The sequence below is a fragment of the Conger conger genome, chromosome 15, assembly GCF_963514075.1.
Source record: "Conger conger chromosome 15, fConCon1.1, whole genome shotgun sequence".
NCBI lineage: Eukaryota > Metazoa > Chordata > Actinopteri > Anguilliformes > Congridae > Conger > Conger conger.
Window position 1 is genome coordinate 36,964,339 of NC_083774.1, and position 25,640 is coordinate 36,989,978.

Sequence of the window (25,640 nt, forward strand, 5' to 3'; positions counted from 1 at the left end):
TGTTGGTTTCTTTGACTTTGGGGATCCTCTTTTGCAGGTGTGGATTTTGGTATGGGCGACATGGGCTGCCTGCCAGCCGATAGTCCCCCGGCCACCCCCAAACCCCACACAGGGTAACATGCACTTTCAACATACATCCATGTGTTTTATTAAACACTTAACATTGTTCACTAGTCAAGTAACACATTCTCAATGACAATTTTAGGCAACAGCGCTTGAATAATTAAAAAAAGTTATTTTGCCAACCCGGAAGTGGCTGACCCATGCTGGGACCCCCTGGTTGGCCAGCCTGTACCCCCGGACACCACAATATCATGTCATCCCTGCATGGAGTCATTTAGGAAATTTGATGGTACTGAGTACACCGCAGAAGTGCAGTTTCACAATTCTCATTATCCCTTTGCAAACTTTTGTGAATTGAAAAAACAAAATATGTAAGGAATCCCCACATACAGTGAGAGCAAGAATTATTTGATCCCTTGCTGATTTTGCACATTTGCCCACTTACAAAGAATGGAACTGTGTAGAATTTATATTATAGGTAAATTTTAACATTGAGAGACAGAATATCACAAAATAATCCACAATAACAACATCATATACATTTTATAAATTTAATATCATATTTTCACATGAAATAAGTATTTCCAAAAAATTTTGTGATCACATCGACTCAAATGTAATAATTGATTTAGCTCAGAGAAGGGACAGACAACAGATCCCACTTCTAAGAAATGTATCATGGCTCCACAGAGCTGAATATGTCTCCTTTCACTCAAACGTTTGGTGGAGGTACATTAATCACTCTGCACAAGGACAAGCTAAAATAACCACAGACTGCTATGTATGTGCTATAATGCCTCACTCCACTGCTCCCCCTACCTTTCTTTTAGCGCAACCACATTCCCAGAATAAATCATTAGTGCTAGCTTGCTTAGTGGGAAATGCTGCACACAGCAGTGCCCCACCCAACACCACACAACCAGGTATGCTGACACCAGGAAAATGGGGCCATGTTGCAATACCTTAGATATGGGAACAACTACCCAATGTAATATAACCTTAAATGTCACCAATATGCGGGAAATGATGAACACTAATTTAACTGAAGGGACTGATTTAGGAAATGGACTAGACATGTATTGGCAGTGTGGGGAAAATGCTTGGAACTGCCTGCCAGTTCACTGGGGGGGGGGGGATATGTCCCCTTGTCACACCAGTACAGTCCGTTTTCATCATTCAAGCAAAGCCAGAGGATGTAGGGAAACATAAAATAACACATAAAAGGAAGGAAGACAAACCAATCAGGGAAGATCGCATCCCACTTCCCACATGTGCATTTTCTGTGTTTGTGTGTAGTTAAGCAGGCTGGGTAAGATTATTGACTTCGTATTTGTCTTCTTCATTTCTGTATTAATTGACTGTCATATTCTAAGATAATGACCTACCTGCCTGTTAAGGTAGGTAGGAAATTATGAAATTCTTACTTTTAACCTGCGTGATCTCCATGGCTGTCATTCATTTTATACCTTTTTCAGCAATAGTGCTAATATATATGGAGCATATATTGAGTAATGGTGGCATATAAGGGAGAGTCGAGTGTCACGCATGATTAAAACCAAATTCTAAATTCTAGTTTAAAATGGAGTCAGATAACAAAGGTACATTTATTGGCCCTATTGTGGAGATTCTTGGTCAGCGCGGATCAGTAGAGAGCGGAAGGCAGTGTGGTACTACTGTCTTGTGGTACTACTGCGGTGCACTTTGGAGTGGCCCTGTTCTATTTTCTCACATTGGACTCCTTTTTGGTTGAAGGGGTTTGTGCTCGTACTCACTCCAGTCTCTGTAGTTTACAGTGTGGGTCCTCCAGTGCAGCAGAGAGCGCTCTCACTCCTGAATCCTGCAGGTTGTTGTTGCTGAGCTCTAGGTCTCTCAGCACTGAGTGAGGAGAGCGCAGGACTGAGGCCAGAACATCACAGCAGCCCTCTGTGAGATTACACCCACCCTGCCTGCAGGGAAATCACACACGCAAGCACACATGCATGCACAAACACGCACGCACACACACACACACACACACACACACACACACACACACACACTTCAGCTTCAGTCCTCTCCACAGTAAATAAATTAGCAGATTTGTTTACTTTAATGTTAAGTTCATGTTTGTACTGATCAGCTGATTTTAACAGCATCCACCTTTCTAGAAACTAATGTTTCCCTGAGGATATACCAGCCTTTCCTCAACAGGTCACCAGGAGACTGATGCATTAGGACCTATCCAAGTTGTAATTTGGCGTAAAAATCAAAGACCAAAAATATATTTTTTATTATGAAGTTTCACCTATGTTTGTATGGTTTGTAGTTTAATTCTGGGACATTTGTCTTTCCAAAAAATCTTGAGGCTACCATTATGTTATTGTCTCATAGTTTTATTTATTTTTGCCTTATTTATCTTTGTTGGTTTCTTTGACTTTGGGGATCCTCTTTTGCAGGTGTGGATTTTGGTATGGGCGACATGGGCTGCCTGCCAGCCGATAGTCCCCCGGCCACCCCCAAACCCCACACAGGGTAACATGCACTTTCAACATACATCCATATGTTTTATTAAACACTTAACATTGTTCACTCGTCAAGTAACACATTCTCAATGACAATTTTAGGCAACAGCGCTTGAATAATTTTTAAAAGTTATTTTGCCATCCCAGTGGCTGACCCATGCTGGGACCCCCTGGTTGGCCAGCCTGTACCCCCGGACACCACAATATCATGTCATCCCTGCATGGAGTCATTTAGGAAATTTGATGGTACTGATTACACCGCAGAAGTGCAGTTTCACAATTCTCATTATACCTTTGCGAACTTTTGTGAATTGAAAAAACAAAATATGTAAGGAATCCCCACATACAGTGAGAGCAATAATTATTTGATCCCTTGCTGATTTCGTACATTTGCCCACTTACAAAGAATGGAACTGCGTAAAATTTATATTATAGGTACATTTTAACATTGAGAGACAGAATATCACAAAATAATCCACAATAACAACATCATATACATTTTATGAATTTTATATCATATTTTCACATGAAATAAGTATTTCCAAAAAATGTTGTGATCACATCTACTCAAATGTAATAATTGATTTAGCTCAGAGAAGGGACAGACAACAGAACCCACTTCTAAGAAATGTATCATGGATCCACAGAGGTGAATATGTCTCCTTCCACTCAAACGTTTGGTGGAGGTACATGAATCACTCCACACAAGGACAAGCTAAAAAAACCAGACTGCTATGTATGTGCTATAATGCCTCACTCCACTGCTTCCCCTACCTTTCTTTTCGCCCAATCACATTCCCAGAATAAATCATTAGAGCTAGCTTGCTCAGTGGGAAATGCTGCACACTGCACTGCCCCACGCAACACCACACAACCAGGTATGCTGACACCAGGAAAATGGTCCATGTTGCAATACCTTTTGGAATGGCCACCCCAAACTACCGAGCACCAATCCCCTGTAAAAATGATTGCCAAAATACGACCCAGAACCCTTTTTCCTGTCTGCTTCAAAGGAAGCGGTAGTTTAGATATAGGAACAACTACTCATTGTAATTTAACCTTAAATGTCACCGATGTGCGGGAAATGACTAACACTAATTTAACTGGGATGGATATGTGCCCCTGTCACACCAGTACAGTCAGTTTTAATAGTGCAAGCAAAGCCAGAGGATGTAGGGAAACATAAAATAACACATAAAAGGAAGGAAGACAAACCAATCAGGGAAGATCACATCCAACTTCCCACATGTGCGTTTTCTGTGTTTGTGTGTAGTTAAGGCTGGGTAAGATTACATTACATTACTGGCATTTGGCAGATGCTCTTATCCAGAGCAACATACAGTTCAGTAGACTAAGCAGGAGACAGTCCTCCCCAGGAGCAATGCAGGGTTAAGGGCCTCGCTCAAGGGCCCAACAGCTGTGCAGATCTTATTGTGGCTACACCAGGATTAGAATCTCCGACCATGCGTGTCCCAGTCATTTACCTTAACCACTATGCTACAGGCCGCACCACTGATTATTGACTGTGTATTTGTCTTCTTCATTTCTGTATTAATTGACTGCTGAATTCTAAGATAATGGCCTGTTAAGAAATTCTTACTTTTAACTTGTGTGATCTCCATGGCTCTAATTCATTTTATACCTTTTTCAGCAATAGTGCTAATCCTGGGAGCATACATTGAGTACTGGTGGCATAGAAGGGAAAGTGGAGTGTCAGGCATGATTAAATTCTAGTTTAAAATGAAGTCAGATAACAAAGGTACATTTATTGGCCCTATTGTGGAGATTCTTGGTCAGCCCGGACCAGTAGAGAGCGGAAGGCAGTGTGGTACTACTGTCTTGTGGTACTACTGCGGTGCACTTTGGAGTGGCCCTGTTCTATTTTCTCACATTGGACTCCTTTTTGGTTGAAGGGGTTTGTGCTCGTACTCACCCCAGTCTCTGTAGTTTACAGTGTGGGTCCTCCAGTCCAGCAGAGAGCGCTCTCACTCCTGAATCCTGCAGGTTGTTGCCTCTGAGCTCTAGGTCTCTCAGCACTGAATGAGGAGAGCGCAGGACTGAGGCCAGAACATCACAGCAGCCCTCTGTGAGATTACACCATTCCAGCCTGCAGGGAAATTACACACGCAAACACACACACACACACACACACACACACACATATATGTAAGGAATCCCCACATACAGTGAGAGCAATAATTATTTGATCCCTTGCTGATTTTGTACATTTGCCCACTTACAAAGAATGGAACTGTGTAGAATTTATATTATAGGTACATTTTAACATTGAGAGACAGAATATCACAAAATAATCCACAATAACAACATCATATACATTTTATGAATTTAATATCATATTTTCACATGAAATAAGTATTTCCAAAAAATGTAATAATTGATTTAGCTCAGAGAAAGGACAGACAACAGAACCCACTTCTAAGAAATGTTTCATGGCTCCACAGAGGTGAATATGTCTCCTTCCACTCAAACGTTTGGTGGAGGTACATGAATCACTCCACACAAGGACAAGCTAAAATAACCACAGACTGCTATGTATGTGCTATAATGCCTCACTCCACTGCTTCCCCTACCTTTCTTTTCGCCCAACCACATTCCCAGAATAAATCATTATAGCTAGCTTGCTCAGTGGGAAATGCTGCACACTGCACTGCCCCACACAACACCACACAACCAGGTATGCTGACACCAGGAAAATGGGCCCATGTTGCAATACCTTTTGGAATGGCCACCCCAAACTAACGAGCACCAATCCCCTGTAAAAATGATTGCCAAAATACGACCCAGAACCCTTTTTCCTGTCTGCTTCAAAGGAAGCGGTAGTTTAGATATAGGAACAACTACTCGTTGTAATTTAACCTTAAATGTCATCGATGTGCGGGAAATGACTAACACTAATTTAACTGAAGGGACCGATTTAGGAAATGGAACCGCTATTGCACTAGACATGTATTGGCAGTGCGGGGAAAATGCTTGGAACTTCCTGCCAGTTCACTGGGGTGGATATGTGCCCCTGTCACACCAATAAAGTCAGTTTTAATAGTGCAAGCAAAGCCAGAGGATGTAGGGAAACATAAAATAACACATAAAAGGAAGGAAGACAAACCAATCAGGGAAGATCACATCCAACTTCCCACATGTGCGTTTTCTGTGTTTGTGTGTAGTTAAGCCTGGGTAAGATTACATTACATTACTGGCATTTGGCAGATGCTCTTATCCAGAGCAACATACAGTTCAGTAGACTAAGCAGGAGACAGTCCTCCCCAGGAGCAATGCAGGGTTAAGGGCCTCGCTCAAGGGCCCAACAGCTGTGCAGATCTTATTGTGGCTACACCAGGATTAGAATCTCCGACCATGCGTGTCCCAGTCATTTCCCTTAACCACTATGCTACAGGCCGCACCACTGATTATTGACTGTGTATTTGTCTTCTTCATTTCTGTATTAATTGACTGCTGAATTCTAAGATAATGGCCTGTTAAGAAATTCTTACTTTTAACTTGTGTGATCTCCTTGGCTCTAATTCATTTTATACCTTTTTCAGCAATAGTGCTAATCCTGGGAGCATACATTGAGTACTGGTGGCATATAAGGGAGAGTGGAGTGTCAGGCATGATTATATTCTACTTTAAAATGGAGTCAGATAACAAAGGTAAATTTATGGGCCCTATTATGGAGATTCTTGGTCAGCCCGGAGCAGTAGAGAGCGGAAGGTAGTGTGGTACTACTGTCTTTGTAACGTTTTTAATTTTTTGTCCGTGTTATGTAGCGTGGTGTAATATTATTTGTATTTATTGTATGTTTGGGTGTATTGTACAATATGATAAACATGAAATAAAAATCATGCATTAAAAAAGGAGATGAACTGAATGCTACATAAATATCATTGATTGAAAAATCCATGGTTATATGAAATTAGACTCTTTAAATGTTGTGCTGCCCTGATAACAGATCGGTGCCCCACAGAACTGCAGAAGCACCGACAGCACCATGGAGAGCTGCCATACTACTGCCACGGGGCCTAAGGGATGGCGCTGGAAGACCAATATTATCCCATTGAATTGGTCAGGACCATGGAGCGCTCCTCACACCTCACACAAGTGGCCAGCATTTCCCCCAACAAGCAGGAGCCACAGGTGTGCTGCACTGCTGATCAGCCTGCAGCAGTCTTAAGCAGGAGCAGAGGCTGTTTGGCTTGGACTTCTCAGGAGAGAGGGCTGTTGAGACCCACTAACTGGGCTGAGGGGAAGGGGCTGTGGGCCACCGATTGATATGAAATACTGCTGCTTGAAGATTGGAACTAAACTGTGGAGTCAGGGATTTGCCACCTGGTGGCGGTTGTGTGAAAAGCACTATGGATTATGGTACAAATGACATCTCTGCCTGTTACAGGCCGAAATGAAATGCGACTGCCCCTACTCTCAGAAACTCCAAAAAATTTTGTGATCACATCTACTCGAATGTAATAATTGATTTAGTTCAGAGAAGGGACAGACAACAGAACCCACTTCTAAGAAATGTATCATGGCTCCACAGAGCTGAATATGTCTCCTTCCACTCAAATGTTTGGTGGAGGTACATTAATCACTTCGCACAAGGACAAGCTAAAATAATTATAGACTGCTATGTATGTGCTATAATGCCTCACTCCACTGCTTCCCCTACCTTTCTTTTAGCGCAACCACATTCCCAGAATAAATCATTAGAGCTAGCTTGCTTAGTGGGAAATGCTGCACACAGCAGTGCCCCACCCAACACCACACAACCAGGTATGCTGACACCAGGAAAATGGGTCCATGTTGCAATACCTTAGATATGGGAACAACTACCCAATGTAATATAACCTTAAATGTCACCAATATGCGGGAAATGATGAACACTAATTTAACTGAAGGGACTGATTTAGGAAATGGACTAGACATGTATAGGCAGTGTGGGGAAAATGCTTGGAACTGCCTGCCAGTTCACTGGGGGGGGGGGGGATATGTCCCCTTGTCACACCAGTACAGTCCGTTTTCATCATTCAAGCAAAGCCAGAGGATGTAGGGAAACATAAAATAACACATAAAAGGAAGGAAGACAAACCAATCAGGGAAGATCGCATCCCACTTCCCACATGTGCATTTTCTGTGTTTGTGTGTAGTTAAGCAGGCTGGGTAAGATTATTGACTTTGTATTTGTCTTCTTCATTTCTGTATTAATTGACTGTTACATTCTAAGATAATGACCTACCTGCCTGTTAAGGAAGGTAGGAAATTATGAAATTCTTACTTTTAACCTGCGTGATCTCCATGGCTGTCATTCATTTTATACCTTTTTCAGCAATAGTGCTAATATATATGGAGCATATATTGAGTAATGGTGGCATATAAGGGAGAGTCGAGTGTCACGCATGATTAAAACCAAATTCTAGTTTAAAATGGAGTCAGATAACAAAGGTACATTTATTGGCCCTATTGTGGAGATTCTTGGTCAGCCCGGACCAGTAGAGAGCGGAAGGCAGTGTGGTACTACTGTCTTGTGGTACTACTGCGGTGCACTTTGGAGTGGCCCTGTTCTATTTTCTCACATTGGACTCCTTTTTGGTTGAAGGGGTTTGTGCTCGTACTCACCCCAGTCTCTGTAGTTTACAGTGTGGGTCCTCCAGTCCAGCAGAGAGCGCTCTCACTCCTGAATCCTGCAGGTTGTTGTTGCTGAGCTCTAGGTCTCTCAGCACTGAGTGAGGAGAGCGCAGGACTGAGGCCAGAACATCACAGCAGCCCTCTGTGAGATTACACCCACCCAGCCTGCAGGGAAATCACACACGCAAGCACACATGCATGCACAAACACGCACACACACACACACACACACACACACACACACACACACACACACACTTCAGCTTCAGTCCTCTCCACAGTAAATAAATTAGCAGATTTGTTTACTTTAATGTTAAGTTCATGTTTGTACTGATCAGCTGATTTTAACAGCATCCACCTTTCTAGAAACTAATGTTTCCCTGAGGATATACCAGCCTTTCCTCAACAGGTCACCAGGAGACTGATGCATTAGGACCTATCCAAGTTGTAATTTGGCGTAAAAATCAAAGACCAAAAATATATTTTTTTATTATGAAGTTTAACCTATGTTTGTATGGTTTGTAGTTTAATTCTGGGACATTTGTCTTTCCAAAAAATCTCGAGGCTACCATTATGTTATTGTCTCAGTTTTATTTATTTTTGCCTTATTTATCTTTGTTGGTTTCTTTGACTTTGGGGATCCTCTTTTGCAGGTGTGGATTTTGGTATGGGCGACATGGGCTGCCTGCCAGCCGATAGTCCCCCGGCCACCCCCAAACCCCACACAGGGTAACATGCACTTTCAACATACATCCATATGTTTTATTAAACACTTAACATTGTTCACTCGTCAAGTAACACATTCTCAATGACAATTTTAGGCAACAGCGCTTGAATCATTTTAAAAAGTTATTTTGCCATCCCGGAAGTGGCTGACCCATGCTGGGACCCCCTGGTTGGCCAGCCTGTACCCCTGGACACCACAATATCATGTCATCCCTGCATGGAGTCATTTAGGAAATTTGATGGTACTGATTACACCGCAGAAGTGCAGTTTCACAATTCTCATTATACCTTTGCAAACTTTTGTGAATTGAAAAAACAAAATATGTAAGGAATCCCCACATACAGTGAGAGCAATAATTATTTGATCCCTTGCTGATTTCGTACATTTGCCCACTTACAAAGAATGGAACTGCGTAAAATTTATATTATAGGTACATTTTAACATTGAGAGACAGAATATCACAAAATAATCCACAATAACAACATCATATACATTTTATGAATTTTATATCATATTTTCACATGAAATAAGTATTTCCAAAAAATGTTGTGATCACATCTACTCAAATGTAATAATTGATTTAGCTCAGAGAAGGGACAGACAACAGAACCCACTTCTAAGAAATGTATCATGGATCCACAGAGCTGAATATGTCTCCTTCCACTCAAACATTTGGTGGAGGTACATTAATCACTCCGCACAAGGACAAGCTAAAATAACCACAGACTGCTATGTATGTGCTATAATGCCTCACTCCACTGCCTTTCTTTTCGCCCAACCACATTCCCAGAATAAATCATTAGAGCTAGCTTGCTCAGTGGGAAATGCTGCACACTGCACTGCCCCACGCAACACCACACAACCAGGTATGCTGACACCAGGAAAATGGGCCCATGTTGCAATACCTTTTGGAATGGCCACCCCAAACTACCGAGCACCAATCCCCTGTAAAAATTATTGCCAAAATACGACCCAGAACCCTTTTTCCTGTCTGCTTCAAAGGAAGCGGTAGTTTAGATATAGGAACAACTACTCATTGTAATTTAACCTTAAATGTCACCGATGTGCGGGAAACTAACACTAATTTAACTGAAGAGACCGATTTAAGAAATGGAACCGCTATTGCACTAGACATGTATTGGCAGTGCGGGGAAAATGCTTGGAACTTCCTGCCAGTTCACTGGGGTGGATATGTGCCCCTGTCACACCAGTACAGTCAGTTTTAATAGTGCAAGCAAAGCCAGAGGATGTAGGGAAACATAAAATAACACATAAAAGGAAGGAAGACAAACCAATCAGGGAAGATCACATCCAACTTCCCACATGTGCGTTTTCTGTGTTTGTGTGTAGTTAAGCCTGGGTAAGATTACATTACATTACTGGCATTTGGCAGATGCTCTCATCCAGAGCAACATACAGTTCAGTAGACTAAGCAGGAGACAGTCCTCCCCAGGAGCAATGCAGGGTTAAGGGCCTCGCTCAAGGGCCCAACAGCTGTGCAGATCTTATTGTGGCTACACCAGGATTAGAATCTCTGACCATGCGTGTCCCAGTCATTTCCCTTAACCACTATGCTACAGGCCGCACCACTGATTATTGACTGTGTATTGGTCTTCTTCATTTCTGTATTAATTGACTGCTGAATTCTAAGATAATGGCCTGTTAAGAAATTCTTACTTTTAACTTGTGTGATCTCCATGGCTCTAATTCATTTTATACCTTTTTCAGCAATAGTGCTAATCCTGGGAGCATACATTGAGTACTTGGCATATAAGGGAGAGTGGAGAGTGGAGTGTCAGGCATGATTAAATTCTACTTTAAAATGGAGATAACAAAGGTAAATTTAGGGGCCCTATTTTGGAGATTCTTGGTCAGCCCGGACCAGTAGAGAGGGGAAGGTAGTGTGGTACTACTGTCTTTGTAACGTTTTTAATTTTTTGTCCATGTTATGTAGTGTGGTGTAATATTATTTGTTATTGTATGTTTGGGTGTATTGTACAATATGATAAACATGAAATAAAAATCATGCATTAAAAAAGGAGATGAACTGAATGCTACATAAATATCATTGATTGAAAAATCCATGGTTATATGAAATTAGACTCTTTAAATGTTGTGCTGCCCTGATAACAGATCAGTGCCCCACAGAACTGCAGAAGCACCGACAGCACCATGGAGAGCTGCCATACTCCTGCCACGGGGCCTAAGGGATGTCGCTGGAAGACCAATATTATCCCATTGAATTGGTCAGGACCATGGAGCGCTCCTCACACCTCACACAAGTGGCCAGCATTTCCCCCAACAAGCAGGAGCCACAGGTGTGCTGCACTGCTGATCAGCCTGCAGCAGTCTTAAGCAGGAGCAGAGGCTGTTTGGCTTGGACTTCTCAGGAGAGAGGGCTGTTGAGACCCACTAATTGGGCTCAGGGGAAGGGGCTATGGGCCACCAATTGATATGAAATACTGCTGCTTGAAGATTGGAACTAAACTGTGGAGTCAGGGATTTGCCACCTGGTGGCGGTTGTATGAAAAGCACTATGGATTATGGTACAAATGACATCTCTGCCTGTTACAGGCCGACATGAAATGCGACTGCCCCTACTCTCAGAACCTCCAAACAATTTTGTGATCACATCTACTCAAATGTAATAATTGATTTAGCTCAGAGAAGGGACAGACAACAGAACCCACTTCTAAGAATTGTGTCATGGCTCACACAGAGGGGATCCAGATGCAAGACTCAGATGGAGGTTTTGTTGTAATAAAGGTCTTTATTACCAGATAACAGGTCAGACAGGCGAGGTTCAAAAGCCAGCAAACAGATACAGCAGGGATAATGAAGTTTGTAATAGGCAATGGGTCAGATTTCTAGCAAAGAGATGTCTCAATGGTAATCCAAAGAGTAGCTAGTAGTGGCCACAGATGAGTCGAAATCAAACAGGCTAATCAGACAAAAACACAATCCAGAAACAGGTCAAAAAACTACGGCCCAGAATGGTGCAGTAGAGCATTCACGTGTTGATTCAGAGAGTGAATGTTTGATAACTATGATCTTGCGTTGAAACAAACATACAAATCATTGTCTTCAGCATCACCGCTCCACCAGCTCATCAGGGTGGCAGACACTAGTTCGAACAGACCAGACGTGCCAAAATTTGTATAGCAGTTTCAGTGTCCGTAACATAAAGGAGGTTCCTTCTTCTGTAAGAATCTCTTTTGAGATTCCAACACGGGAGAAAAGATAAAACAGCGCTATAGTCTTAGCAGATATATTGTGGAGGGATATAGCAAACGGCAATAAACCAAAGTCTTCAGCCATCACAGGATTCGGACTAAAACAATATGGTGTATCAAAAACAATATAGAAAGAATATTCTCCCCACCCTATCATCCTCAAGTAAATGGGATAGTAGAGAAAGTGTTAGATAAAAATACGGTAAAATTGAAAAAGGGAGGAATAACCTCAGTGGCACAATGTAGGAAGATATTAAAGGGCCAGGCTGTTGCATCCTGTGTTCATGTAATGAGTTAAGGCCAGGATATCAGGGACCTGGTGGGGCAAGAGTACCCCCAAAAATAGAGGGGTTACCAGGGGACGCCCTATGGGGAATGACAACCAGACAGAGCATTCTCCAGTAGTGATGATGCACAGATTAGTGGTCTGTGGACAATGCAGAATTAGCATTGCGACAAATACCACTTTCCTCATGGCTAGAGAGAAAGAGGGGCCTGAGAAGGGGGGGCAGCCTAGGAAGAAATGTTACTGCCTTGAAACAGTAGAAGGGGAATTTGTGACATGTAATGAGTGCAGAGAACTCACTTTCGAGGGATCAGCTGTAGCAGCAGGCCTCACTCATGCATTAATCCCCTATGATAAAAACGAGACCTCCAAAGGTCAGGAAAAGTCAACATACGCCCAGCCCATTATGGGTAGACAACGAGACGACCAACTAAGAAATGTTATTGAACAGACATACAACTATGGGCCCACCTGGCTGCTGATGGTTAACCAAAGGGGGGAAACAGATACCAGACCTATGAGGTTTAGGCGAAAAGACATAAATAGAGAAGGAAGAGTAGTATGGAGATTAACAGATTATAAAGAGGAAGTTAAAAATTGTCTGTACCCACCAGAAGATGCTGAAGTACTAGACGTACCTTTTGGGGATCATACAACCAGAGCATGGTACAGCAGTGATACAGATCTATTAATGAGAAAGTTCAAAGATAGAGCACAAAAAGTAGGGCAAGTGGCATACTTCAGGTTTCACGCTTTCCCTGTAGAAGGGATATTAAAAGGGGTGAGAAGACAATTAACTGTGTACGCAGAAGGCCTAATTGATGATAAAGGGCAAGTGATAGAAACAATTGTGGTTGAGGAATCTCGGCGGGGAGCCACAGGGCGGATAAACCCTCGTCACAACTATTCTGATGATAAAGATGAGGCCACAGGGCCTCTCTACACACTAACCCTAACAGTCACCACCAGAGTTGTGGTTGGCGAAGGTGTATACTCTGTTTCAGCTAGGCACTCAGTTGAACCCCTGTCTGCAGACGAAGAGGGAGGAGAAGTAAACGCTATGGGAAAAACAAATCCTACGCAGTGAGTCTTTGAAGAAGGAACAAGATCGGAAAAGGAAAGGGTTAGCAATACTAGGGTTAATATTTTTTGTAGCAGTAATAGGATTAGGAAGTTATGTAATGAAATATAGAGTCCCTTACCAATATACATGCGTTACTAAGGAAATAAATGTGATCTGGTGTGAATACAACATGACATCACCAGGAAGTGAAAACAGTACTGAAAATTGCGGTCAGAAAATGAAAAACAAAACATGCTGTCACTATTTAACTCGCGGAGGTCGGAAATCCAGTATGATAGAATGTGATGTCAGCTGTATCACCACAGACGGGAAACAGAAGAGGCAGTTCAAGAGGCAGGCAAACTCGATATTGTCCAAGCTCATTGGGGCGTAAAGTAAAGCGGGAGGTCCCGACAAAAAATACTCAAAGGGCGAGGAGATGTGAGCTTAAATACCCCTTGAATATAAGGAAAGGGTTACCGAGTCAAACTGGACTTCGATGGTCACAATTAGAACAACGAGGAATAATATGGGGACCCACAACAATATCCCAAAATAGATAAGTCAATAATGATGCAAAAGGAACTAGGGTGGACAAATACATATGTATATCAGAATAGAACTTTACTGTGTACATTAGCCTATTGGAGTCAAGGTAAATTTCGAAAGGGCATTTGGGCAGCCAATCCAAGCAAGGCCATCATTATTGATTAAGACAGTAATACCTTCTCGAGAATTAGTAGAGGAGATACTTCAGAAAGAAAAGGAGATGATAGAAGAAATGAGGCAGTATGCAATATCGGTAAATACGGAAGACGAAAAAGATAAGGAAAAAATCTACATCTATCTCTAAAAACGACGTTAAAAAGGGTGTAATGACAATGGCATGCACATGGGAAGACGATGAATACGTAACCTTCAGATATAGGCCCGTAGAAGAACAACTTAGAAATTGGATAAGTTGGTACTGGAATAAAGTTATGAAAGGAAAAAATCCTAAAACAAATTACAAGGCAGAATGGATTCATTATACGTTAAGGAGTGGTTGGTGGGAGGCCTATGCTGGAGATATAGGGAAGAATGCACAAAACCAAGATTATTTCAAAAATTATATCCCTGACTACTTTATGCCACCGCTCAGGACTAATTACACAGGGAAGCAAGAACATGGAGTTAAGCCTCAACTAATTTATTTTAATGATAAATACTAATCATAGGAATACTATATGTCATTTTTGTATGCTTAAGGTGCAGGCGTCATAGACAACAGTATGCATACCACAGGCTCGAGTCTCAAAAACAAGAGCATGAGCATCATCGCACTTTTGCTGAAATCTTGACCAGACGACCCCGGCAAGAAATCACTGACTGCTAAGGGAGGCCTAAGATAGACATAGGGAAAAGATAGAGGGGTGAAGGATACTGACCTCAAAAACCAAAATGGCTACCCAAAACCCAAACAGATAAGGTATAAAGCCTGGAACAGTCAGAGATACAAGTCACACCAGAAAAACAGCTGAAGCAAGCATTCAAGAATAATGGCAACTTGGAACAGTTCCTATGAAACTATGAGCCAAACCGGGAATGTATCAGGGAAAGGAAATCTGGGAGTGCGGGAGAACGGTGAAACAGTACCGTTAGCTCTATCCATGGTGAGTTCTCTCCTCCGAGCTCTTGATTTGAATCTTGGTAACATAGTAACAGTAATTAAACTCATTAGGAGTAAAAATTGTAAACATGGTTTTATTTGGTTACTAGGAATGCGGAAGGGCAAGATTTCAGACAAAGATGACAAATATAATTTGAATGCTGAATATGAGATTAGATTTTTTGTCAATAACAGGCACCTTATGAATACAAATATGGAATTACAAATTTACTAAGTGGCTAGTATTAATACAACATGCATTGGCTGTGGGTAATCTAAATTCTAATTTTTCAAGTAGGCAGGTGTTAAGAAATAATATAAATTATATACCTGATCATGCTTGTGTTCGATGGGTCACAAATAATAACAGCCCTCAGTTGTATGTCCATGGAAATGCGGATACTTGTGAATCAAAGTGTAGGGGCAAGAGCCCAGAGAACGATTTATATCTCTCGTGTACCTAGAAATCAAAACTGTCACCTGAGGCCTAGGGCCTCCAAACAAAGAAGGGGATTTAACAGAGTCCTCAAACTATTCAATCATAGTTCACAAGAGTCCTCACACTAAAGTTACAAATCCAAGACTAAACTCCAAAGAGAGGTGTCCCATGTAAGAACAGTTGCATGGCCTCCTTCACCAAACCAGCAAACCGTATACATAAATCCACGCATCCAACAGAGATGTAACTTGATCCGTTGGACGTTTAAGATTGATTGGAAAACAGTGCGCATGCGCATGGATTAGACGTGTTTGATCAGTGCTCCTCTCCGCGACCTCAACCAACTTATTATTAAACTGTGTTTTATTCACTCAAAGGCCAAAAGTGTGTGTTCACTTCTTTTATCTAAACCAAGTGCACGAAAAAGTCTGACAATGCCTAAGGGAAGTGACTCGAAAGCTAAATCCAGCGACCGCCGAGCCACCGGAGCTAGCGCTGATGCTAGCAACAGTTATGCTAATTCTCTCATCGAGTCGGAGACAAAACCTATGCCATGTGTAGTGAATTATGCAAGGAGATGTCTGAGACAGTTCTACGCGGCATTAACGAACGTTTCAACGCTTTTGAAACCAACTTCCAGTCGCTCTTGGCCTCACAAGCTGATTTAGAAGTCCGCATGCTTAATCAGGAACAAATTGCCAGCGACCTCGAAGTGCGCACGCAAGACCTCGAAGCGAAGTATTCAGAGCTAGTGAAGCACAACAGCCAGCTTCAAGCCAAAGTGCTTGACTTAGAGGCTCGCTCCCGTAGACACAATTAAGATTGTGGGAATACAAGAGGGTGAAGAGGACGGTAAACCCACTGAATTTGTCTCCAGACTGATTCCTAAATTGCTTGGAGAGCAACATTTCCCGCACCCGGTTAGAGTCGACCATGCGCACCGCTCTCTCCAGCCGAAACCGGCTACCAGGGCCAAGCCGCGCACCATCATGGCACGCATCCATCGCTTTCAAGTGAAAGATCTGATCCTGCGCCACGGCAGACTACAGCCCATGGAATATAAAGGAAACAAGGTATTGATCTTCCCGGACTACACCAATGAGGTGATGATTCAACGCCGCGCCTTTCGGGATGTAATGCAAACTCTACGTGACAGAGGAGTCAAGCACACCCTACGGTACCCGGCCAGGCTTCACATTCACCACCATGATGGAGGAGCGCCTACAGTCTTCAATGACCCGAAGAAGGCAGCACTGTTCTTGGAAAGGAACAACACACACATAGGGGAGTAGACCCAAATTCTGAAACTGTTCACCCAGCTTATAATTGTGCCTGTGTACATGACGGGGAGGGAACTATTTTTGTTAACTGTAATGTCGTACCGCACTGGGACTTGACTGCAGAGAATGTTTCATATGTATCTGGTGTTACAATGGTCGATGTTGAGTTCTGTTATGAATGCCCAGCTTCAGGTGCGGATAATTTTCCCTAACCTAATTAATATTTGCATAACGGTATTGTATAGTTTAGGTTTAAAACCTTCGCGGAGAGGGGGTTTGTGATAGTATAGTTGATTACCAGCCCAGCAGCTCCTTTTTGGATGAAGATGGGAAATCGTGTGTCTGGTTCAGGGAGACACAAGGAAGGGTGGGTGGGGATGTATGTTGTTTTTACTTATGGTTCAGACATGTTTGTCTTTTTCTTTTCTTTTTGTAATGCTTTTACAAGGCTGCCAGTCACTTTACACTGCCTATTATGTTTGTGCTCAACCAAAATAATCATTCTCTTATTTGCATATGCAGAGGTCTCATGGTAGAATGAAGCTGGGGGGCAAGGATATTACAATAGTTTCGTGGAATGTCAAGGGACTCGGTCATTTTGTTAAAAGGAACAAAGTCTTTAGACATCTTAAATCTCTATCTGCAGATGTGATTTTTCTACAGGAAACCCACATCAAAGCAACTGAGCAACGCAGACTGAGGTGCAACTGGATATCGCAGGTTTACCAGTCACCATTCACTTCTAATGCCCGTGGAGTGGCTATTCTCGTAAAAAAAACCATTCCATTTCAATTCACCTCCATGGCAACGGACCCTTACGGCAGGTATATTGTGGTTTCTGGCACCATTAATTAATTTTCGTTAACCTTTCTCGGTCCAAATGTAGATGAGCCAAATTTTTTTAGGAAAGTTTTTGAATTGCTTCCAGATGGCAGTAACTCAAAAATAATAATTGGCGGCGACTTCAATTGTTATTTAGACCCTTATTTAGACAGATTGTCCTCCTGCCCGCCTCCAAATATCAATTCAGTGCAGGTCCTAAACAACCTGATTAAATCCAGGAATTTAGTAGACATATGGAGGGTTCAGCACCCTACTGACAGGGACTACTCCTTTTATTCTCATGTTCACAAATCATATAGCAGAATAGACTATTTTTTAGTTGATTCTCATTTAATTCCCCATGTCACTAATACGAAATACCATAATATATTGATCTCTGACCATAGTCCCTTGACAATATCCCTAAATCTCTCTCTTCCCAAACAAACCTATTCCTGGGGTTTCAATCCTTCCCTACTTACAGACAAGAAATTTATTGAAAACATTACCACCAACTTAAAAGATTTCATAGCAATTAATGATAATTGTGAGGTGTCAGATTCCACAGTCTGGGAAACATTAAAGGTTGTCATCCGTGGGTATATAATTTCATATGAATCCGCTGCTAAGAAGGAGAGAGAGGGGCGATTACTAGAGATTGAGAACACTCTTCCTACTCTCGAAGAGACATACCAAACCTCAAAATCCTCTGAAGACTATAATAAGATAATGAAGCTTAAGTATGAGTACAACTGTATTATGGGTGTTCAAACAAACAACCTCCTCTTAAAGGTAAGACAAAGGCAGTTTGAGATGGGAGATAAGCCCGGGGGACTCCTCGCGCGGCAGCTTAAGGGCGCCCAGGCTTTAAGGTCAATCCATTGTATCAAATCGAGGGCGGGCATCCTGTTAACTAACCCTAAGGAGATAAAGGACCGATTTAAAGAGTTTTACAGGGAACTCTATACTTCTAAATGTAGCGCCACCCATTCTGACTTAGATGACTTCTTTGACCCTCTAGTAATGCCCAAACTTAGCAATGCTGCCAAGGAGGACTTAGACTCGGATTTCACACTGGAAGAAATAACCTCCGCCATTAAGTCGTTTCCGCCTGGCAAGGCGGCTGGGCCAGACGGATTCGGCTGCGAATTTTATAAGAAATTCTGCGGCATCCTTGCCCCACTCCTTCTCAGAATGATATCTAGTTCTAAGAGAGACAAAGTCTTGCCTAAAACACGATATGAGGCTAATATCTCCCTCATATTAAAGAAAGGCAGGGATGAAACTGACCTAGCCAGTTACAGACCCATTGCACTCCAGGGGCCTCATTTATAAATGTTGCGTAGGCACAAAAGAATGCGTACGCCACTTTCTAAGCAAACTTTGGCATTTATAAAAAACGAACTTGACAGGAAAATGTGCGGTCCTCCACGGAAACTCTGACCCATGCGTACGCACATTAACTGGAGAAAAGAGAAACTGTGCCTTTAATGCTTGTGACGTAAGACCAGGAAAACGGGAAGTGAAACAGGATGTAAAAAGGTATAAAGATTTGCCGGGAGTTGTGGCTGGGTATGGCTGCTGTAAGGACGTGCTTCGTCCCTGTTATACTTATTAAAGTGTTGTTGAATCTCGCTATACGGGTTCTCTCCCTTCCTAAGTGCAACACAACATTTGGCGACGAGAGAAGTCGAAAATGATATACAACAGATACCACTGTGTAAAATAAATCGAAATTGATTGTTGTTGATTGTACTCTTAAAGGGTTCTGATTTTCTGCATGTTTACACTAGGACTCGGAACTATACTGTCCTCTCAGGTCCTCTTTGCACTTGTTCTTGTGTTTAATTTGCACTTTGTTGTACGTCGCTCTGGATAAGAGCGTCTGCTAAATGCCATGCAATGTAATGTAATGTAATGTAATGAAATATTACCTCTCACGTATCATATACGAAGAGTTAATTTGCAAAAACGGATAAAAGCCTCTCTTACAACGAATAAACAAACAGTTGTTTGATTGATGCTCCCTGGAGTGCCCAAAAAATATGACTTAGGATGATAAATATAAACGGAGATGTTGTTGTAAAATAATCCCTCAAATATGTAGACCAATTGTTAAACAATACTTCATGTTATTAAATGTATTCTCATAAATAATATGGTGAACAGTCGGACAAATTGCGCTGCACTGATGCCGTTTACAATGCGTCAGTCGGGCAGATATGAGCATAGTTTCATATATTGTTATCATATTCATATATTATGTTTTATAATGTGTTTATTGTTATACATTTTTGTTTGTTTTATCTCTTAATTTTGTAACTGTGTTTTCAATGGTGCTAGACAAATAACGTGTATTATTATAATTATTATCATCATCATCATCACATTCGTTGTGCAGAACTGTTCGTCATTTACAATCAATCAGGATAATTCCCACACCTGTAGCTTTTCAGAGGCAATCAAATGGCTGAAATCCCTTTTCTTCTCAGCGTTTGCCATTGTCGTCTTCGTGAAATGCATATTCATTAGGGGTGTTTCACTGCCTATTTATAGGCAACTGTGGGTGGGACATGAAGCTGGCAAAGTTGTGCCACATTTAGAGTTGATTGTGATTTATAAAGGAAAACTGGCGTGGGACGTGCGTATGCACTGTTTTATAAATCAGAATATTTTTTTGCGTACGCACGTCCTAGGTTTCATGCTTACGCAACCTTTTGACGTGAATCCTAAGCAGAGTTTTATAAATGAGGCCCCAGAACTATGATAGAAAGATAATTACTAAAATGCTGGCCAACCGGTTGAATAACCACCTGTCGTCTATAATCCATCCTGACCAGACGGGGTTTATCCCAGGCAGGTTTTCCTTTTCCAATGTCAGACGTCTCCTCAATACTATATATGCTGACCATGGGGAGGCGGGTGGAGCGGCGATCTTATTCCTTGATGCACACAAGGCATTTGACCAGGTTGAGTGGCCCTACATGTTTGAATCACTGCATAGGTTTGGGTTTGGTGAATCGTATATAACCTGGGTAAAACTGATATATGCTAGCCCAATGTGTTCTATTTTAACTAATGGTGACAAGTCAACCATTTTCCCTTTACACCGCTCGGTCCAGCAGGGCTGCCCTCTTTCGCCGGCCCTCTTTGCCATTGCGCTGGAGCCCTTTGCTTTAAAAATAAGAGGGCACCCAGGTATTGCGGGTCTCAGTGTGGGAGGTGTGGAAACGCTCATTAGTTTGTATGCCGACGATGTGATATTATACTTACAAAACTCAGAAAAATCAGTCCCCCTTCTCCTGGATTTAGTCACCTCCTTTGGCAAGTTATCTGGTTACACAATTAATTGGACAAAAAGTGATTTCATGCCTCTCTACATGCCGGGTTTCTTGGAAAGTGTTCCATTCAAAATAGTTAATGATCACCTCACCCATCTTGGTTTGAAAATACCCAAAGATCCAAAACTAATATTTAAACTAAATTTTGCAGAATTTATTTCAAAACTTAAACAGAGCGTAGAAGGTTGGAAAGTTCTACCTCTGTCCATGATTGGCCGTATAAATTCAATTAAAATGGTTTCCCTCCCCAGGTTTCTTTATCTTTGTCAAAATCTCCCCATTTTTCTCACATCGGCCTTCTTTAAAGAGTTGGACTCCATAATCTTGTTTTACATCTGGAATTATAAGACGCACAGGATTTCGAAAATTCATTTGCAAAAGTCTGAAGGAGGATTGGGTTTACCAGCATTCACTATTGGGCTGCCAATATTAGGGCTCTAATGTTTTGGCAAGGGGGTGCTCCGGGGAATTCAGCCTCTGGGACCCCCTTGTGGCTGGATATGGAAGCCAACTCTGTTGTCAACTCATCTTTGCCAGCCATGCTTTTCTCTAAGCCAGAAAGGCCTGGGACTCTAAAAGGTCTGAGTTTTGTTTTGAAAAACTCTGTCAAAATTCTAAACCAGGTTAGAAGTTTCCTGAGTCTGCCGGAGACCTCTGTATATATAGAAGCCTCCCAGGCTGCTGCCTTCCTACCGCTAATCCACTCCTTCGGCCTCTCCCTGCAACACTCTCCTCCAACCCACAAGGCGGGCAATGTCCTAGACCTTGTCTTTGTGAGGAACTGCTCATGCTCCGATTTCACGGTTACCCCTCTGCACACATCTGATCACCACTTCATCTCATTCTCCCTCCCTCTTCCTCCCCATCCTCCTCCCCCTCCTCCTCCCACCCACACTTCCTCAGTCCGCCGTAACCTCCGCTCCCTCTCACCCTCTTCCTTCGCCAGCACCGTCATCACCTCACTCCCCCCTCTTGAATCCTTCTTCAAACTCCCCACTAACTCTGCATCTGCCACCCTCCTTTCATCTCTCTCCTCCGCCTTTGACTCTCTCTGTCCGCCTGTCTCAAAGCCACCTCGTACATCCCCTCCCAGTCCTTGGATATCTGACACCCTCCGTACTTCCAGGGCCAGCCTCTGCGCAGCGGAGAGGAAGTGGGGGAAATCCAGAGACGCTTCAGACCAGTCTCTCCTGGCGGCATTCTCTTCCGCTGTCACTGCCGCCAAAGCAAAATACTTTCAAACACAAATTCAGAACTCCGGTTCTAACCCCCGGAAACTTTTCTCTATTTTCTCCTCTCTCCTCAATGCACCTCCTCCTCCTCAGTCCTCCTTTGCTGCTGATGACTTTGCCGATTTCTTCGATGAGAAGGTCACAGTCATCCGTAGATCCTTTACAACCACCGCCCCCCTCACTGTGCCCTTCCCCCCCCTCTAGGCCCATCCCTTCCTTTTCCACTTTCTCAACTCCTGCTCTGCCACCGCCCTACAACCTGTGCCCTTGACCTTATCCCCTCTTCTCTTCTCCAAACTATCACACCTGACATTCTCCCATTTGTCACCTCCCTTGTCAACTCCTCTCTGTCTTCCGGCTGTTTTCCGGCATCCTCCAAGAGGGCCCACATCACTCCGCTGCTAAAAAAGCCTACTCTGGATCCCTCCATCATCCAGAACTACTGCCCGGTATCTCTTCTTCCTTTCCTTTCTAAAACTATAGAACGAGCCGCTTCTACTCAACTTTCTTCTTTCTTTTCTAACAACAACCTGCTAGACCCCCATCAGTCTGGCTTCAGATTGGGCCACTCGACAGAGACTGCGCTCCTCTCCGTCAGTGAATCACTCCATGCCGCACGAGCAGCCTCCCTCTCCTCTGTCCTCATTCTTCTAGATCTCTCTGCTGCCTTCGACACTGTGGATCACTCCATCCTCCTGTCTGCCCTGTCAGCAATGGGCATCTGTGGCACAGCCCTGGACTGGATTGAGTCCTACCTCTCTGGTCGCTCCTTCCAGGTTGCCTGGGCTGGTTCGGTATCAACACCTCGGCCCCTCACCACAGGAGTTCCCCAGGGCTCAGTCCTAGGCCCGCTTCTTTTTTCTCTTTACACTCGCTCCCTTGGCCCTGTGATCACTGCACATGGGCTATCCTACCACTGCTACGCGGACGATACCCAACTCTTCGTCTCGTTCCCGCCGTCTGATACGCAGGTTTCAGCCCGTATCTCTGCTTGCCTGAGGGACATCCAGAGCTGGATGGACAACCACCATCTAAAGCTCAACCCAGGCAAGACTGAAATGATATTCATCCCTGCTAAAACCTCTCCCCATCTGGATCTCTCCATTTCCCTCGGGGATACCACACTCACGCCGTCACCCAGTGCAAGGAACCTCGGCGTGGTGATGACAGCAGACTGTCCCTCTCCGAGAACATTGTGGCGGTGACCCGGTCATGCAGGTTCTTCCTATACAACATACGGAGAATCCGCCCCTTTCTCACCCCCTACTCGACCCAGCTCCTGGTCCAAGTGATGGTTCTGTCCCGCCTGGACTACTGCAATTCCCTCTTGGCTGGCCTCCCAGCGTCCGCCATCAGACCCCTCCAACTTATCCAGAATGCAGCAGCTCGTCTCGTCAACCTTCCCAAATACTCACACGTCACCCCCCTGCTTACTTCCCTCCACTGGCTGCCTGTCATGGCTCGCATCAAATTCAAAACATTGGTGCTAGCCTTCCAAGCAGTTAAAGGGTCTTCCCCAGCTTATCTACAAAAAATCATCAGACCCTACACCCCTGCCAGACCTCTTCGTTCAGCCTCCACAGGCCGCTTGGCACCTCCCCCTCTCCGAACCTCCACATCACGCTCACGACTACTGTCTGTTCTGGCTCCACGGTGGTGGAACGAACTCCCCGTTGAGGTCAGAACTGTAGAATCTCTCCCCACCTTCAAGCGCAAGCTGAAGACACACCTCTTCAAGCAGCACCTCTCCCCATCCCTCCCTACCTCCCTGTGAACCTTAATTGTTGTCTCTGTGAATTGCGTTGTGTATCGGTATTTTTAGTTGGCTAGGTAAGCAGTGTTTGGATAGTTAACTTTGCTCACTTTTGCTCTGTTTGTTTGTTTCTTTGTTCTCAAAAAAAAAAAAAATACAAATAAAATAAAAAAAGGCCCCCCTTATCTTTGTTGTACAGGTAGCAGTTGAAATTGTACTTCCCTCTAGGGTCTTTCAGCGAACTTATCCCTGGTTATGGGTATGCACTTTGTTGTACGTCGCTCTGGATAAGAGCGTCTGCCAAATGCCAATAATGTAATGTAATGTATATACAACAATTTGTTTTAACCGCTCCTTTTTTACCCCCATGGTCAGACAAAACCTTTCATGCCTGGAGGGAGAAGGGTCTCATTTCTATTGAAGATCTGTATGTGGATGGACAGTTTGCATCATTCAGCCTTCTGAGAGAGAAATTTGAGCTGCCTCACTCACATTTTTTCCGTTACCGACAAGTTCGGCACTACGTCCAATCCAAGATCCGTAACTTTGACACCCTTCCAGGGAAACATACTTTTTTTGATGTCTTAAAGAACCCTCCTGACTCCAGGCATCTTGTTTCTAAGTTTGTATGTTTGTTTGATAGTTGTACTATAGCCTCTACTGTCAAGATCAGGGAGGCTTGGAAAGGGGAACTGGGTATTGAATTATCTGATGTTGTATGGGATAAGAGTCTGTCTATAATACAGTCCTGCTCTGTTAACAGTAGACACCAGCTGATCCAGTTCAAAGTAGTCCACCGTCTTCACTATTCTAAGTTCAGGTTGCATAAGATTTATCCTTCTGTCTCACCACTGTGTGACAGATGTCAAGCGACAGAGGGCACATTGACTTTCTGGCTCTGTCCTTCACTTACTGGATTCTGGCTCAAAATATTTGATTGGTACTCAAAGGCCTATAAAAGGCCCATCCAATCGGAAGCTGAACTCGCCATCTTCGGTTGTTCACATTCCACTCTGTGCCTTCCTACGGCTGCTCAACAGTCCCTGATGCTGGGGATGATGGTCGCCAAAAAACTCATCTTGGGGGAATGGAAATCACCCTCTCCCCCTTCCTTCCAGAGATGGATGGCTGACATGATCTCAGTCATACAGATGGAAAGACTCAGGTTCTTGAGAACCAACCTAATTGGAAAATTCTCGGTTATTTGGGACCCATTTCTTGCTTACCTAGATGAGTCCAGCTAATTTCTCATGACCCTTGTTTGTGATCTAATGCATAGCACTCTTAAGCACTCTGTACAACTGGTAGCCTTTTACTATTGCTGTTGTTTTGTTTTTATGTTTATTTTGTTGTTGCTTTCTTTTTCTGAAAGTCCAAGTTTGTCTGTTGCTTGACTGTCTGCTGATTTAAGAAAGTTGTGTTAAGGAAATAATTTAAAATAAAATATATTAAAAAAAAAAAAAAGATTGATTGGAAAAATCCTGCTGGTTAATAAATAACCATTCTCAAAATGAAAAGAGAAATCTCGTAGTGTGTGTCCATAAGAAAAGTAATAATAATAATAATCCCCTAAATTGTCCACCGGGCCTAATCGAAACAGTGTAAATTTATAAAA

At 43.0% G+C, this 25,640-nt stretch overlaps 1 protein-coding gene across 1 annotated transcript in view; it reads right to left on the reverse strand.

Moving 5' to 3' along the window:
• LOC133111121 (NLR family CARD domain-containing protein 3-like) overlaps window positions 1-25,640 on the reverse strand; it is a 60,333-nt gene that overhangs the window by 4,984 nt on the left and 29,709 nt on the right. Inside the window, exons 6-8 of the mRNA XM_061221272.1 lie at window positions 8,193-8,366; window positions 4,498-4,641; window positions 1,836-2,009 (exon numbers count right to left, since the gene is read on the reverse strand). Coding sequence (XP_061077256.1) covers window positions 1,836-2,009; window positions 4,498-4,641; window positions 8,193-8,366 — 492 coding nt within the window. The remainder of the gene's footprint in view (window positions 1-1,835; window positions 2,010-4,497; window positions 4,642-8,192; window positions 8,367-25,640) is intronic.